This window comes from Trachemys scripta, chromosome 13 (genome assembly GCF_013100865.1).
Source record: "Trachemys scripta elegans isolate TJP31775 chromosome 13, CAS_Tse_1.0, whole genome shotgun sequence".
NCBI classification, from domain to species: domain Eukaryota; kingdom Metazoa; phylum Chordata; order Testudines; family Emydidae; genus Trachemys; species Trachemys scripta.
Genome location: NC_048310.1, coordinates 22,024,478 through 22,042,301, shown reverse-complemented (window position 1 = coordinate 22,042,301; position 17,824 = coordinate 22,024,478). Strand labels below are relative to the sequence as shown.

The window sequence follows — 17,824 nt, the reverse complement described above, 5'->3', positions numbered from 1 at the left end:
TATCCAAAGGAGTGTAACAAATAAATACACTTCATCATTTATTTAAAAATGTAATGAATAATTCTAGTGCTAATTGCCAATTTTCTATGTTTATCGTTAACTGAAACATATCTATAAAAGATAATGGAGGAATTCTATATTTATGTTTTGTTTCTGTAAGTATAGAAAATTGGTGATAACTCATTAGAGCTATTCATTAAACTCTGAAAGGTGATAAATAATTAATAGAAATGCCATTTCTTTAGTAAAATATGTGAAGCAAAAATTATCCTCTTGTTATCACTATGATGAATCATCCCACTATGTATTATGAAGCAGATTCTATTTGAAATCAATGTAACTTTCCATATTATCATTGTAATTGCTCTATAAATATGCAAGAGAAGCAGCAATTACTTTGCATGAATAGTATCTGCCTCTCTGATTCTGTGACCTTGGCCATTTGGAGGATTCTAATACTCTATATTATTGTTTAACAGACAATAAAATTACGTACTTTGCAGTCTGATAAAAGTTGGGCAGTTGGCGAGTTGTGATTACTGCTCCTGACTGGCTAAGAATTACACACAACCTATTATCATTCATACCACCTCATGTCTCCATCTCTCCTCTCCTCTCCTTTTGTCTCATCTCCCTGTTGTGTCTTGTCTTTTAGATCATAAGCTCCTTGCAGCAGGGGCTGATATTTACTATGTGTTTGTACAGCAGCTGACACACTGGGCTTCAAGTCCAGAAGAGACCACTGTGATCACCTAGTCTGACCCCACCCTGTATAACACCGGCCATAGAATTTATTTCCCCAAAATAATTCCTAGAGCAGATCTTTTAGAAAAAACATCCAATCTTGATTTAAAAATTGCCAGTGATGGAGAATCCACCACAACTCCGGTAAATTGTTACAATGGTTAATTATCCTCACTGTTAAAAATATATGCCTTATTTCCAGTCTGAATTTGTCTAGCTTCAATTTCTGGCCATTGCATTGTGTTATACCTTTCTCTGCTAGCCTGAAGAGCCCATAATCAAATATTTGTTCCCCATGTAGGCACTCAGATTATGATCAAGTCATCCTTTAACCTTCTCTTTGTAAGATAAATAGTTTGAGCTCCTTGAATCTATCACTATAAAGCAGGTTTCTAATCCTTTTATCATTCTTACAGTTCTTCTCTGGACCCTCTCCAATTTATCAACATCTTTCTGAAACTGGACACCAAAACTGAAAAAAAATATTTCAGCAGATGTCGCACAAGTGCCAAATACAGAGGTAAAATAACTTCTCCTCCTACTTGAGATCCCTCTCTGTTTATTGCATTAGCTCTTTTGATCACAGCATCACAACAGGAGCTCATGTTCAGCTGATTATCCACCAGGACCCCCAAATCTTTTCCAGAGACATTGCTTTCCATTATAGGGTCCTGCATCCTGTAAGTATGGCCTACGTTCTTTGATCCTAGATGTATACATTTAGCCATATTAAAACGCATATTGTTTGCTTTCGCCCATGTTACCAAGCAATCCACATGGCGGCTCAGTATTAGTGATCATCATCTTCATAATTTACCACTTCCTCAATTTTTGTGTTATCTGTAAACTTTATCAGGTAATTGATAAAAATGTTAAATAGTGTAGGGCCAAGAACCAATTCCTGTGGGACCACACTAGAAACACACCTGTTCAGTGATGATTCCCCATTTACAGTTACATTTTGAGACCTATCAGTTACCCATTTTAATCCTTTTAATATGTTCTATGTTAATTTTAATTTTATATCATCCTAGTTTTGTAATCAGAATGTCATGCGGAACCAAGTCAAATGCCTTACAAAAGCCTAAGTATATTACGTCAACAATAATCATCAACCAAACTTATAATTTCATAAAAATATCAAGTTAGCTAGACAGGATCTATTTTCTATAAACCCATCTTGATTGGCATTAATTATATTACCTTCCTTTTAATTCTTGATTAATCAAGTCCTGTAGCAGCTGCTCCATTATTTTGCCTGGGATTGATGTCAAACTGACAGGGCTATAACTACGTGGGTCATCCCATTTATCCATTTTAAAGATTAATATTTTGGTTGGCCACTGAGCAATACTGCAAAGTATATGTTAAGTAATAACAATAAAGTTTTTATATGCACACACACACACACACAAAAAATCACACAGAACTGACCAAAGTGCTATGATTCGGAGGAGGAGACTGCCCTCTCCTAAAAAATGGCCAAACGAATTGAAATGGAATGAAATGAGAGGAAGAAAATTAAAGTAAAAACTAGTATAACAAAACTTCGAGTGAAGCAAAAAGTAAATCAGTAGGCCTGGCATTCTCTTCAATAGTGTGGTTGTGTCTGCATAAAGGATGCTAATATAGTTAGTTTATATCTATGCAAACCACTCTAATGTTAAGTTCACTGAATTAAAACTGGGGCACATACCTTGTTTTTAAATGCTGCCATTTCACCATGCAATTTTTCTGGTCTATAATAAGAAAAGCCACCACGAACTGCAAATCTTAAGTTTGTCTGTCTTCCGTCAACATTCATCATACTGAAGATAGTGATATCACTAGGATGAGCAGAGAAGATTTCTGCCAGTAACTCCTTAAATTTGTCATGTCTGCTTTTCCCATGTTCATCTTTCCTAATAAACTCCTCCGCTGTGACATCTGAGTTGGGGATTCATAAATACAGTATACTGAAATGAAATGCCTGCAAAGCTCTGGTTAATCTCTCAACTCACCCCAGCCCAATAGCACTAGAAAGACACTGCAAATGCATCAATCCTACAAACACATCTAAGTAACAGCTTTTCAAACACAGCAGCAACCAAGCTCAAACAGCAAATAAAACTGACCTGCCAGACGTACAGTGGCTGAATTGCGTATGGCTTCATTTTCCAACTCTTTGACATGGATCTGTACTGTAGATATCACATCAGGCCAGACTCCATCTGAAACTCTGACTCTTAAGTTGTATGTCCCCTGAGGAGCATTATCCACCATTACCAGAGAGCCAGTTCTTTGATTTAATCTGAAAAACCTAGAAGTAAAGTCCCAAATCATGAAAAGCCTAGTAAGTCAAACCAGAAACATCCTCTACTCACCATTGAATTGGTCTTTTTCAGCATACATGTTCTACCGTATAAGGGCCTGACCGAGTAACACAGGTATGTGGCCTCATAGGCTACAAAAGCCTTAGAAAGCTGGTATGGAGGATCCGTGGTCAAGTGACCTATGTGATGGGTACCAGAGCCCAAACTCAGAAAGGCACTAAAAAAGAAAAAAAACTTTGCACTGGGAAGTTGTGGAAAAGCTTGGGGAGAGTTTATGAAAATGAGTATCTTTTCTGCAATTCCTAAACCCATGAGCTTTCCCACTCCTGACCCAGAGCATGCAGTCTACAAGAATTAGTAAAGCCCCATGGCTCAAACACAGGAATACCCTTGCACAGGTCCCAGTGGTGAGTAGGGAGGACAGATAAGAGGAGGGAGCAAACCATCTAGTCCCACACTGGTGCCTGTTAAAGAGAAGTTCCAAGAGAGATGTCTTGCGTCATGCCCATGAGCTATGATGAAGGGGGCAGTTTTGAATGGCTATGGAGGTCTATTATGGCAGGTCACTACTACGGAATAATACCCTCTTATGGCTTAGTACCCCCAATGGCTGCTGACAGGCAGAAGCTCCAGCTGCAACTCTGGGCTCACTAAGGCTTTAACATCTTCATTGTCTAGGGAAAAGAAAGCTTGGTTTTGCTTTGATTTTGTGAAACAGAGACGAAGCCACTTCAGAACTACATTTCTGCTAATGGCACCGCACATTTTGTGATGTGGGCAGATGAATTAGTATGGCCTCGGGGCCCAGTTCAACACTGGCATGAACAGACACAACTACAAAGAGTTAAAACAAGTTGTGACTGCTTATGCAGTGGTGAATTTAGCTCTAGGAGGAGATCATCCAAATTCACTTTCACTTGTGATATCTTGCGTTATTCTACTCTTTGCTCATATTGGATGCCTTTATGTGATCAAATACAAATAGACTATAATACTTGGTGGCGGTGGCAATGAAACTGGAGCCTATTTTTATTTTGGGTCTAATACAAAGCACATCCTTAATGCCTAGGAAAAGTAATAGAGAGCGCTACTTAAAAATTGACAGCATGATGTGGCCCTACATTATTTGAGATGAAGATAAATATTGTGTACACCAATTCCTTGAAACCTAGTTATCTAAATGAAAAAGAATATTCAGGAGGTACATTCCCTGTTGCATGGGGTAATCCTGGCTTTTATACATATAACGTATACAGGGAAATCTCATGGTGAGTAAAAAAAATTACAGAACCATAAACATAAATATTACTCAGTTTGACACAAATACAATCCTCACTTGAGCATTTTTCCTTCAGAGAGAAATGTTTTATTGTCCCAGTCATCCTGATCTGGTGCAAACACTTCCCCAAGCACTGTTGTTGACCATTTCCCTGTTGAGATAAATTATAATAAATCTGCATTTAATTTTTGTTTTTCAAAGGGTTTTAAGTTCCACTGCATTCATTACTACATTTATCATTTTCATATTCCTGTTTGATTTTGGTGAAGGTTATGATCCAAGGCTCTTAAAACAATGCATAACCTGTAGTCTGAGCTCTCCTCTAAGTGCGCCTGGAAAGCTGGGTAAAGACCACAGACATTACATAAAGGAGGGAAAAAACCCACAAATAATCAGTAAAAAGAAATAAGAATATAAAACTACAGTATATAAACTGATTTTTTGAGACAAAAAGTTACTAAACCAGACGCTGAAGACCCAGATGCTCTAATCTGGGGAAGCCACTTTACACTGCATCACTAGCAAAATCTGCATATAAAGCCATTACAACTACCCCAGGCTTCTGCACCACAGGAGAATCAGAATAGCAGCTCTCTCTGAGCAAGGAAAAGAGGGCATGACTGGAGAAAAGGGAGCATTGGCAGGATGCCTCTTTGCCAGTCCAATTCTTGGCTATGTTTTCAGCCCCCTGTGGCTCTTGTGGCCTAGTACAAAGTAGAACAGCTGCTTGAACACAGCAAGAAGAGCCTGCAGAGAGCAGCAGTGTGATCAGGCGAGTAGAGAGAGAGCTTTAAGACTCCTTTGAACACCATACGCTGTGCAGTTTAGTTATAGCCATGATCTGGCAAAATGTGGGTGCTCAGATAATACGGTGATGAGCGCAGTATAAGAACCTATACAAAGCAGAACAGAAATTGAATAGACTATTTTTAAATTCAGAACTTCAGAGTCTACCCTACTTCACCTCGCCTGCTCTATTGTAGAACTTGCTTACACTGGCTTTTGGTTTAAGTGCATCTAATTCAACAAAATTAGGTGCATGCTTAATTTAATGCAAAATGGTTTTCTTTACATACTGGACCTTTACATACAAATACTCATCAGGCACGCTGGCACTATAACTCTAACCTAGATATTCAGTTAAATTGTGCCTTCATTTCAAATGGTTTTAGGATGACGATCCATCTCGCACAAAACAAGCAATTAATAATGGACACAGAGATACCCTACGATCTTCACTTCTTTATTTTATGGGATTTATCTATTTTTCATTGTATTAAAACCAAAGCAACAAAAATATACTTATATAATTTTAATATACATTTACCACATACTAACAAGGAAATTGCTGAAATGCACAGCTATAGTTAAAACTTCCCAGTGTTTTCATTCTAAGCCCCTATTTTCAGTCACTTGTTAAAAATCCCTATTTTTTTCCAGGCTCAGTCTCTGCCCAAGGGGAAAAAAATTCCTCCCAAAATGAGTAAAAAGAGTCATGTTTGGAAATAGAGAAAAAAAAAATTTTTGTTCATTATTATTGTTTTTGTATAGACAAATACATACACATTTTTAAAAAACAAAAAAGAGAGATAATTACAAATATATAAATCTTCCTCAGTAGATGATGCTTTCCACATTATGACCCAGACCTTGCAAACAGATGTGCCAGCGTGGGCCCATACAGCCTGCAAAATCCCACTGACTCTGTATATCTGTTTGCAGAATTGTATGCTTAGTCTATAAATATACAAAATATAAAAGATACAATAGCAATAACAGCTTAAAGAAAAAATTACTAATATCAAGTAAAATTGTAACTTTTCTATGCATCTGGCTCACTCTCTGTACACCACCTACCTCTGTGGGTATAGACAAAGATTTCCTTATGGCCAGCTTCATGGCTGTTATCATTTTCATCACCAATTGTTATGGTCAAGGTGTTTGTAGCACTTATAGATGGATTCCCACTATCTGTTATAATTATTGGCAGGTGGAACACCTTCTGCTTTTCTCTGTCAAAGGACCTCAGTGCAGTAATGGTTGCTGTGTTATTTCTGTTGTCAGTAAGAGAAAAATCCAAAGAATTCTGATAATCAGGTGGCAGCAAAAATGTTAACGGTGGCCCATTTTCACCACTGTCTGGATCCACAGCATACAGCAGCTTTGATGTATGGTTCATATACACCACCTGAGGTCCCAACACATTTTCCCAAACAATGGGCAAATATGATGCCTCAAACCTTGGCTCATTGTCGTTAATATCTAGCAAGTTAATCAGGACTGTAACACTTCCAGTTTGGGCAGGCGTCCCTTGATCTGAAGCCTGTATGATTAAATTGTATTGCTGAATGACTTCACGATCCAGTGTACTTGCAACAGTCACATGACCATCTGGGTCAACTGCAAACTGTCTGATAGGATCTGAATCTGATTTAATAAAATAGATAATGTCCCCGTTCAAACCAGAATCCTCATCGGTGGCTCTCACTGTGGTGACTGTAGTACCCACAGGTATGTTCTCAAAGAAAGGGTTAGTTTGGATAAACTGTGAATTGAAAACTGGGCTGTGGTCATTACAATCTTCAACTTCAATCAAGCAGGTTGCAACACTGGAAAAATCAAGGTCTTCTACTTTAATCGTAAGGTTAAACCACCTTTCATGAGGTTTCTCATAATCCAGTTTCTTTTTCAATCTGATAGTTGCACGTTGACCTTCTTTGTTACTTTCAATGTAAAACTTCTGATCTGGATCTCCACCAATAATGCTGAATGTTAAGTGAGCATTTTCCCCAGTGTCTGCATCTGTAGCCGACATTTCCAGAACTTCTGAGTTGACTGCACTGTTTTCAGGAATCACTGCCTGCCAGACCTCCTGAGTGAATTCAGGTATATGATCATTGACATCTGCAATCCAGATAGTGGCAGTGCCAGTTCCTGTCAACCCTCCCCCATCCCTGGCCTCAACAGTAAGGAAATATTTATCAGTCTTCTCTCTATCCAGCATTCCCCCTGCTACATGTATTGTGCCACTACTGGGGTTGATATTAAAGAAGTCTGTACCAAACCCAGTTTTTACATTGTCAGTTATCCTATATGTCAAAATTGCATTCAGACCTACATTCAGATCGTCTAAATCCACAGCTGTCATTTCCATGACCAAAGTGTCTGCAGGAGAATTTTCAAAAACACTCCCATTGCAGTCATCAGGCATGCAGGTAAATATGGGAGCATTGTCATTTATATCCCACACATTAATAATTACATCAGCAAATCCAGTAAGTCCTTCTCCTCCCTCATCAGTAGCCAACACAACAAATCTCCACTGTGCTCGCTCTTCCCGATTAAGCATCTTCTGTGAGTAAATGCTGCCTGTGTTCTCATCTATTGTAAAGACATCAGTTGCACCATGTCCATGCAGAGAATATCTCAAATCACCTTCATCCATGCTGCTATCAGGATCATTTGCTACAACCTACAAAGGTTTTGCAAACAAATACATCATGTTAATGACCGAATATGCAATTCCTGAATTATATCCTATCTGCTAGCTACTACATCCTATCATAGATGGATAGATATAGACACTTCACACTATAGCAGTATAATTATCTATGTTTTCTTTCTTATTTTTATAGTAATAATTGAACTACAGAATATAAAAAAAACTAGTAGATTACAATGCTAATTATTTGGCATAAGTGATAGTTCTTAGGGTTACAAAGATAAGCCCTGCTTGTTCAATATTAATGCCACAATCATTTTCTTCACACACACACAAAAAAACCCACCACCCTGCATGCTTCTCTCTCCACTGATGAAATACATTTTCTTCACAAAACTGGATTTCACTGACATATTACAACAATAATACTGGACTATTCTTCTATTGAAATATCACGAACATCTGGAACTCCATATAGTACCTGAAGTATAAAGATGGGTAATCCATCCAGTTCTTCAATCACACTTCCATAGTATTCACTGATAGAGAAAACTGGAGCCTCATCATTTTTATTCACAACATTGATTATGATAATTGCATAATCTTCCCATTTACCATCAGAGGCCAACAAATGAAGTTCATACATTTTCGCTTCTTCATAATCCAGTGGCTGAGCAATAAAGATGGCTCCTGTTTCTGGTTCAACATCAAGTACTCCACCAGTGTTTCCAGCTGTGATCTGGTACCTTAATTTAGCATTTGTTCCTGCCAATCCCCAAAGAATATTAAATAAGATACGTATAATTTGAGGGCATTTAAATATACATTTACTTTGTACCTCTTCTACTAGATTATTAATCGTGTTCTATATTAATCACAGCAATCAATTCTTATCCTGATTAAAATCCATCCACAAAGTCCTGTCTCATTGTCAAAAGTTTCTAGCGCTTTACTATTACAGGAGAGTCAGTATATAGTACTGTAGTTAGGTGGCCTTTCAAAATGCATAGCCAAGTAAGAATATTTACAAGCATTTTTCTGTTTCCAGGTCCCAATAAGTCTAATATCTATAATAAGTTTCCATGGAACAAAAAGTTTCTTGAATGAATGCCAGTGGACTAAATTTTGCCCTCACTTAGTACCCCATGTTGGAAGGCCAGTAGGACTGACCAAGTGTACAACTCATGGAAACTATAGTAAATGGTAACCTGCTTATAACAATAAATTAGCATTATAAAATTATAGAAACATCTCATGAAGTATTCCAAACTTATTCCAACCTCAACTTCACAGATCCACAGATTTTACGGCCAGAAGGGACGACTGTGATCATTCAGGCTGACCTCCTACATAACACAGGCTATAGAATTTCAGACGCAACAGGGGCTCTTGGATTAGTCCAAATAAAGCTTTTTACCTTTTCATTCTGGATCCCCCCTTCTTGCCTCCAATGTTACTGTCACTCTTCTCCCTCCCCACTTCACACCTGCAATTTCAATTACTTAACTTGGCTGAGAGGCCAGAGACAAAGGGTCAGATCTGTAGTCCTCCCAAGGCAGCTTCTCCACCACCACAAAGCAGACTTAAACTCAACATACATGGCCAGCTAAGGAGTTTCCCTTGTGTCATGGAATTGTCCAGTAGCATAGGTACAGCGTAGCTAGCTTTGCCCTTGCTCCTTTGCAGCCCCTAGTATAGGTGAATGTGGCTAGTGCGCCCATGCACTTCAGAGACCTCCTACTGCCAGAACAGAACCCTTGGGGCTGTTAAAACTAGTGCAACTTGGATTAGCCTGAGGTTGGTCTAAATTTCTCTTTTGGACTCCAATTTTAGAAAGCACTTAAGCATGTGCTAAAATTCATCCTTGTTTAGGAGATCAGTTGCTCAACTTCAGGCAGTTTCTTCCATGGGATTTAAGTACCTGCTTAACTAAATTCCTGAATAGGGATATTTTTCTGAAATTGGGATTAAGGACAGAAACAGTGCCCAGCAGCATAACGATCAGCGATCCAGAAAGGTAGCTGCAAACCACCTTTACAGCTCTCTTCAGATTTTGACTGCCAAATGGCCAGTCCTAAAAATCTGGCCTCGTATCAATACCTTTCCATCAGTCAATCAGGTAAAATCACAGTACAGCTAAGCAATAAAACTAAGCCTACTGAAATAACCTACTGGCGATAGCCATATTAATAGCTGTACTTATTTCTCACACAATCCCCAAAACTGATAAAAATTATACTATTCCAACCTGTGTCGAGTCCTACTAAACTTCTGTTCTTTCCTTTGCACCAGCAAACAACTCCACTCCTTCTGCTAATAAAGCACAGACACTAAGAGCCATCCCATTCACCAACTGCCACACAGAAAGTCATGCCCACAGCAAACAGAATCTACACTGGAGGTAAGAGGAATACTGCATTTATTCTAATTTAGTAGTCAATAGGATGGGGGGGGTTCCTAACACAGGGCAATAAACAAAGTATATACATGAAAAGGGTCTGATTATGTGACAAATTTGCTTGGTCTCTTCAATAATTGTTTCAAAACTCTTGACTGTTCATACAGGGCCGGCTCCAGCATTCCTGCCGCTCCAAGCAAAAAAAAAAAAAAAGCCGTGATCGGCGGCGGCAGTTCAGCGGCAGGTCCTTCGCTCCCAGAGGGAGTGAGAGACCTGCCGCCCCCGAATTGCCGTACGTGCCGCCCCTCTCCCTTGGCCGCCCCAAGCACCTGCTTGTTAAGCTGGTGCCTGGAGTCGGCCCTGTGTTCATGATGATCAATCCCTACATTGCTTTATCTCCAAACCATTTATAAAGTCCAATTTCATGTAAGACAACACTATTCCTCAGTGTGCCAAATAAGGGACAATACAACAAATATACCGTCAATACAAAGAAAATACATTAATTTCATTGAGATTCAATATCAATCATTCTAGTTAACTGGGAAAATATTTTTATCACCACCTTTCTTTTAAAAAAGGGTATGATCTATACCAAATTTGTATATGCTGGCACAGAAGTTATTCACCATCATCCCATGTTAATGTATTGCCTCACATAATAGAGTTATTTAGCTTATGCCTCACAGCCCCATTTTGAAGTAATGTTCATGCCCTGTCAGTTTAGACATAAAGAAGTTTTAAAATGTAGAGACAGACATTTTCCCTCCTAACACCACTAAATATGTCTTAGTGTGCTGAAATTAACTCATTAATATTTTAGATGCAGCTATGGGGAATTCCAATACTTTACCTTCATCTTCATCATTAGCACTGACTGTAATGACAGTAGAACCCACATCCTGGTCTTCATCCACATTAACTTCATAGACACTCTGAGTGAAGACAGGTTTGTTATCATTCACGTCGCTGATAAAAATGCGCACATAGGCTGTGTCTAGAGAGACAAGAAACAAGAGATTAAAATACTCAGCTGTGCCACTTCTGTCAGCTACAATTCCTTAAACTGTCTAGCTGCACATTAAATGAAGACGAATATGCAGACAATACAGAAACAAACCCTTAGGGTTATGGACAATTTATATACCAACATTACTCAAAAGCACTTGGATATCAAATGTATGTCACATCCAATTTGTTTAAAGAGATAACATGTGAATAATTGATACCTAATATGGCAATTGTACAGTTTTAAGTCATAACTTTTTGTCCTGAAGCCACAAAAGCCCAGTTTTAACTCTTTGTTTAAACACAACCAATGTGATTTCTTTTAAAATTTTGAGCTTTTCTGTTCAGCATTTCATTACTGGCCCAAACTGAGTGCAGTGCAGCATGCAATGCTTTGAGAAGCCCCTCCATTACCCAGACTAGGCTTGTATCCTATGTTAAAGTAGTAGGTGTGGTTTTGCTAGTTAGGAATTACTCTCTAAAATCCATCAACTCTAAGGTGATAATTTTCTTTTAGTTTCAGAACTGAAAACTTGCCTGGTCATCATATTAGATATTTCTTCCAGTTCTGAGACAACGGACACAGAGAGAAACAACAAAAAAACCTTTTTACAAGTGAGCCTGGACAAAAATAAATTACAATTTAAACTTGATTAAAGGGTTTTCTTTTATAGGAAGAGAGCTAAAATCACACTTGATACACTGGTTCATTTCTTACCAGAGTTTGGCCGCCCACGTTTTCCAGGTCGAGCAGATTCAAAGCCATCTATCGACTTTACTTCCAAGAGATATGACCCCTTATTCTCTCTGTCAAATACTGAGGTACTGTATATAGAGCCTGTCTGTGAGTCTAAGCGAAAACATGTATAATCCCCACTACGGTCATGTAACAGAAAGTAAGTGATCTGAAAGGTTAAAAAGAAGATGATTATGCCATACTTTCATTTTGTTGGATAGCTCACAAGTGAACAATTATTCAAGAAAGAACAAAGGGTCTTGTAGATAAAGCAGTTGGCCAGGACTCAAGACATCTGGGTACAATTCCCAATTCTATGACAGACTCCCTGTGTAATCATGAGCAAATCACTTAACTTCCTTGTGCCCATAAGTAAAATGGAGATAATCATACTTATTTTCTCTTGTCCTTTATCTGTCTTGTCTATCTAGAGTGGAAGTTCTTTGGTGCAGGTATTGTCTCTTACTACAGATTTGTAAAGTGCTTACTACAATGAGCCCCAATCTCAGCTGAAGCCTCTAGATGCTACTTTAACACAAAATAAAATAAATAAATAAAAACTAGCAAAAGCATAAGCACATTTGAACTTTAAGAACATATTACAAATTATGGGCCAAATTCTAATATGCATTATATGCATGGGTGGGTCTGACTGACTGGTGTGCACCCAAGGGCAACATTTGTCTGTAAGGACAAGCCAAAATTTTCAAAAGTGACTACTAATTTTTGGATGCTTTATTTCTTGGAGGCTCAATTTGAGACACTATAGACACGCCTTATTTTCACAGAGTGAATGCTCAACACTTTCTGAAAATCAGGCACCTTTCAGGCATCTCACATTGAGCATGTGGTTCAGACAGAGGCATCCCTTAGGGGAGGATCTATTAATGGAGATTCTCTATGTCCTAGTAAAGAGGAGAGAATGGAAGATGATAAAATACAGGTAGGATCTGATGAGAAACTGTCAAATGAAAAAGAGTCGCATTCAATTACATCATGTAATGGCAGACAGCTAAAAAGTGACAAGTTTTTTAGAGTGCTTATATACCAATGCTAGAAGTCTAAATAATAAGATGGGTGAACTAGAGTGCCTTGTATTAAATGAGGATATTGATATAATAGGCATCAAAGGAACTTGGTGGAATGAGGATAATCCATGGGACACAGTAATACCACGGTTCAAAATATATCAGAAAGACAGAACAAGTTGTGCTGCTGGGGGAGTGGCACTATATGTGAAAGAAAGCGTAAGACTCAAATTAAGTAAAAATCTTAAATGAAACAAACTGTACCATAGAATCTCTATAGATAGTAGTTCCATGCTCTAATAATAAAAATATAGCAGTAGGGATATACAGTATTACTGACCACCTGACCAGAATGGTGAGAGTGACTGTGAAATGCTCAGGGAGATTAGAGAGGCTATACAAATAAAAAAAAATTAATAATAATGGGGATTTCAACTATCCCCATATTGAGTGGGTGCGTGTCACCTCAGGATGGGATGCAGAAATAAACTTTTCTGACACCTTAAATGACCTAGAACCCACAAGAGGAGAGGCAATTCTTTAGTCCTAAGTGCAGCACAGGATCTGGTCCAAGAAGCGCGTATAGCTGGACCACTTGGTAATAGTGACCATAATATAATTAAATTTAACATCCCTGTGCCAGGGAAAACACCACAGCAGCCCAACACTGCAGTATTTAATTTCAGAAAGGGGAACTGCACAAAAATGAGGTGGTAGTTAAACAGATATTAAAAGGAATGGTGCCAAAAGTGAAATCCCTGCAAGCTGAATGGAAACTTTTTAAAGACACCATAATAGAGGCTCAACTTAAATGTATATGCCCAAATTAAAAAACATTGTAAGATAACAAAAAAAGTGCCACCATGGCTAAACAACAAACTAAAAGAAGCAGTGAGAGGCAAAAAGGTATCCTTTAAAAAGTGGAAGTTAAATCATAGTGAGGAAAATAGAAAGGAGTATAAACTCTGGCAAATGAACTGTAAAAATATAAGTAGGGAGGCCAAAAAAGAATTTGAAGAACAGTTAGCCAAAGACTCAAAAAGTAATAGCAAATATTTTTTAAAATACATCAGAAGCAGGAAGCCTACTAAAGAACCAGTGGGGCCACTGGATGATCAAGATGCTAAAGGAGCACTCAAGGACGATAAGGCCATTGCAGAGAAATTAAATGAATTCTTTGCATCGGTCTTCACAGCTGAGGATGTGAGGGAAATTCCTAAATCTGAGACATTTTTTTTAGCTGACAAATCTAAGGAACTGTCCCAGATTGAGGTGTCATTAGAGGACAAATTGATAAATTAAACAGTAATAAGTCACCAGTAATAAGTCAGGACCAGATATTATTCACCCAAGAGTTCTGAAGAAACTCCAATGTGAAATTGCAGAACTACTAACTGTAGTTTGTAACCTATCATTTAAATCAGGTTCTGTACCAAATGACTGGAGGATAGCTAATGTGACACCAATTTTTAAAAAGGGCTCCAGACGTGATCCTGGCAATTACAGGCTGTAAACCTGACTTCAGTACGAGGTAAACTGGTTGAAACTATAGTAAAAAACAATATGGTCAGACACAAAGATGAACATAATTTGTTGGGGAAGAGTCAACATGTTTTTTGTAAAGGGAAATCATGCCTCACCAATCTACTAGAATTCTTTGAGGGGGTCAACAAGCATGTGGACAAGGGGGATCCAGTGGATATACTGTATTTAGATTTTCAGAAAGCCTTTGACAAGGTCCCTCACCAAAGGCTCTTAAGCAAAGTAAGCTGTCATGAGTTAAGAGGGAAGGTCCTCTTATGGACTGGTAACTGGTTAAAAGATAGGAAACAATGGGTAGGAATAAATGGTCAGTTTTCAAAATGGAGAGAGGTAAATAGTGGTGTCTCCCCAGGGTCTGTATTGGGGCCAGTCCTATTCAACATATTCATAAATGATCTGGAAAAAGGGGTAAACAATGAGGTGGCAAAATTTGCAGATGATACAAAACTACTCAAGATAGTTAAGTCCCACGCAGACTGCGAAGAGCTAAAAAAGGATCCACAAAACTGGGGGACTGGGCAACAAAATAGCAGATGAAATTCAATGTTGATAAATGCAAAATAATGCACATTGGAAAACATAATCATAAAAAAAAAGAACATAAAAACATAATGGCCATACTAGATCAGACCAAAGGTCCATCTAGCTCAGTATCTGTCTTCCGACAGTGCCCAACGCCAGATGCTTTGGGGGAATAAACAGGGCAATTATTGAGCGATTCATCCCACCTCATCCAGTGCCAGCTTCTGGCAGACAGAGCATGGGGCTGCATCCCTGACCATCTTGGCTAATAGCCATAGATGGACCTATCCTCGATTAACTTAACTAATTATTTTTTGAACCCACTTATACTTTTAGCCTTCACACCATCCACTGACAAAGAGTTCCACAGGTTGACTCTTTGTGTGAAGAAGTACTTCCTTATGTTTGTTTTAAACCTGGTGCCTATTAATTTCATTGGCTGACCCCTGGTTCAAGACCACAGGGGAAGATCCTTAGTTGCTGTAAATTGTTTTAACTCCGTTGACTTCAGTGGAGCTGCAATAACTTACACTACAGCTGAGGATCTAGGCTTTTAACACTGTTCCATAGCATGGTCCTAGAATTGACCTATCCTGTCCACATTATCAAAAAACATTCTAGAACAGGGGTGGGATGTACATATAAAATGATGGGGTCTAAATTAGTTGTTACCACTCAAGAAAGAAATCTTATTTCATAGATTCTAGGACTGGAAGGGACCTCGAGAGGTCATCGAGTCCAGTCCCCTGCCCGCATGGCAGGAGTCATTGTGGATAGTTCCCTGAAAACATCCACTCAATGTGCAGCGGCACTCAAAAGAGCAAACAGAATGTTGGGAATCATTAAGAAAGGGATAGATAACAAGACAGAAAATATCATATTGCCTCTATATAAATCCATGGTACACCCACATCTTGAATGCTGCGTACAGATGTAGTCACCCCATCTCAAAAAAGATATATTGGAACTGGAAAAGGTTCAGAAAAGGGCAACAAAAATGATTAGGAGTATGGAATGGCTTCCATATGAGAAGCGATTAATAAGACTGGGACTTTTTAGCTTGGAAAAGAGACAACTAAGGGGGGAATATGATAGAGGTCTATAAAATCATGACTGGTGCGAAGAAAGTAAATAAGGAAGTGTTATTTACTCCTTCTCATAACACAAGAACTAAGGGTTACCAAATGAAATTAATAGGCAGCAGTTTTAAAACAAACAAAGGAAGTATTTTTTAACATAATGCACAGTCAACCTGTGGAATTCCTTGCCAGAGGAAGTTGTGAAGGCCAAGACTATAACAGGATTCAAAAAAGATCTAGAGAAGTTCATGGAGGATAGGTTGATCAATGGCTATTAGCCAGGAGGGCAGGGATGGTGTCCCTAGCCTCTGTTTGCCAGAAGCTGGGAATGGGCGATAGGGGATGAATCACTTGATGATTACCTGTCCTATTCATTCCTTCTGGGGCACCTGGCATCTGAAGACGGGATACTGGGCTAGATGCAGCTTTAGTCTAACCCAATATGGCTGTTCTTATGTAGAAATCGAGGGGGCCCAAAATTATTAGGGACTTTTGAAAATCTTTGCCACTGACAGCTTTCTTAATCCCTAATAGGAAGACAAATACTGTTCTGAGAGTTGTGGTATAATCTAGGACTCTTCAACTCTTTGCTTACCTCACCATTCTGACCCAGGTCTAGGTCAGTGGCAGAGACTTGAAGAACAAATGTCCCAATATCAGCTCCCTCTGTTACTGAGGCTTCATATATTGACGAAGTAAAGAAAGGGACATTGTCATTGACATCTAAAATATTCAAAAAGAAGAGCTCATTATTTATAATTAAATGTATGTGAGAATCATAAAACTTTTAATAAGTCTGTTGGCTAATGTACTACAGTGTTATTGTTACCATGTTATGCACCTGTTATATTTACATGGACAGTAGTGAACGCTGCCAGAGGCACTGCAGCAACATTCTGGGCCCGAACCTTCAGCACAAAGCTCTTTGTTGTTTCATAATCTAATGGCTCAGCTACTAGGATTGAAGCAGAACCATCCTCTCTGTTTGGAGTCAGATAGAAACGAATTGGCATGTTGGTCTCCGGAACAAGTCCATCTTCTAGATTATAGGTCACACGAGGGTCACCCATGGGAGAAGTTGCTTTAATTGTCTGTGCAGTTGAAAATGTTGAAATAATCAGTTTTGCAGGGACAGAATCTTTTTTAATAGAAGTTATTTATGTGCAGCCCCCTCCCCAAATTCTTCAAAACTCTGTAAAAATCTAATCTTGTTCAATGTATCTCTGTATTATCAGGCAGGTCAGTTTCAATCAAAGATTATCACTCACCACAAATTAGGATATATATAAAAAAATCAGGGGAGGGGTGGGGGGTAATAGGCACCTGTATAAGACAAAGCCCTATAAAATCGGGACATCTGGTCTCTTTTTATATATAACATATTTTACAAATTATTTGACCAAGTTGTGTTAGTTTCTGGTTCTGTGCAACCAAACAGAATGAGGCCGTCAATATAAGAATATACATTGTCTACCCTATAAGCCTATTAGATAAAAATAAAAAAAAAATTTTAAAAGCAATTAAGAAAGTCATGATGAGACAGAATCCCATATATAAAGAAACATTTAAATAGGAGTTTTTATTTACTAATACTAAGCTAAGTTCTGTTCTCACATCTGTCCAAATCTACTGAAGTCAAGTGGAGGTTGCATAGATATAAATGAGAGCAAGGACTGGCCCATTATTTTAAATATTCTCAGAAATTAAAGTGACAGCAGATCAGTAGATGTTTCG

At 38.4% G+C, this 17,824-nt stretch overlaps 1 protein-coding gene and 1 long non-coding RNA gene across 2 annotated transcripts in view; one reads left to right on the top strand and one right to left on the bottom strand.

The window, feature by feature from the left end:
- The window catches only part of LOC117886513 (neural-cadherin-like), a 146,435-nt gene that overhangs the window by 28,946 nt on the left and 99,665 nt on the right, over positions 1-17,824 (bottom strand). Inside the window, exons 17-25 of the mRNA XM_034788385.1 lie at positions 16,932-17,181; positions 16,686-16,813; positions 11,902-12,088; positions 11,029-11,172; positions 8,259-8,542; positions 6,193-7,807; positions 4,393-4,486; positions 2,859-3,043; positions 2,441-2,670 (exon numbers count right to left, since the gene is read on the bottom strand). Coding sequence (XP_034644276.1) covers positions 2,441-2,670; positions 2,859-3,043; positions 4,393-4,486; positions 6,193-7,807; positions 8,259-8,542; positions 11,029-11,172; positions 11,902-12,088; positions 16,686-16,813; positions 16,932-17,181 — 3,117 coding nt within the window. The remainder of the gene's footprint in view (positions 1-2,440; positions 2,671-2,858; positions 3,044-4,392; positions 4,487-6,192; positions 7,808-8,258; positions 8,543-11,028; positions 11,173-11,901; positions 12,089-16,685; positions 16,814-16,931; positions 17,182-17,824) is intronic.
- Positions 1,212-11,808, top strand: LOC117886515. The gene is made up of 3 exons (XR_004647990.1): positions 1,212-1,264; positions 10,070-10,178; positions 11,701-11,808. It is a non-coding gene; the product is annotated as an uncharacterized LOC117886515 (long non-coding RNA).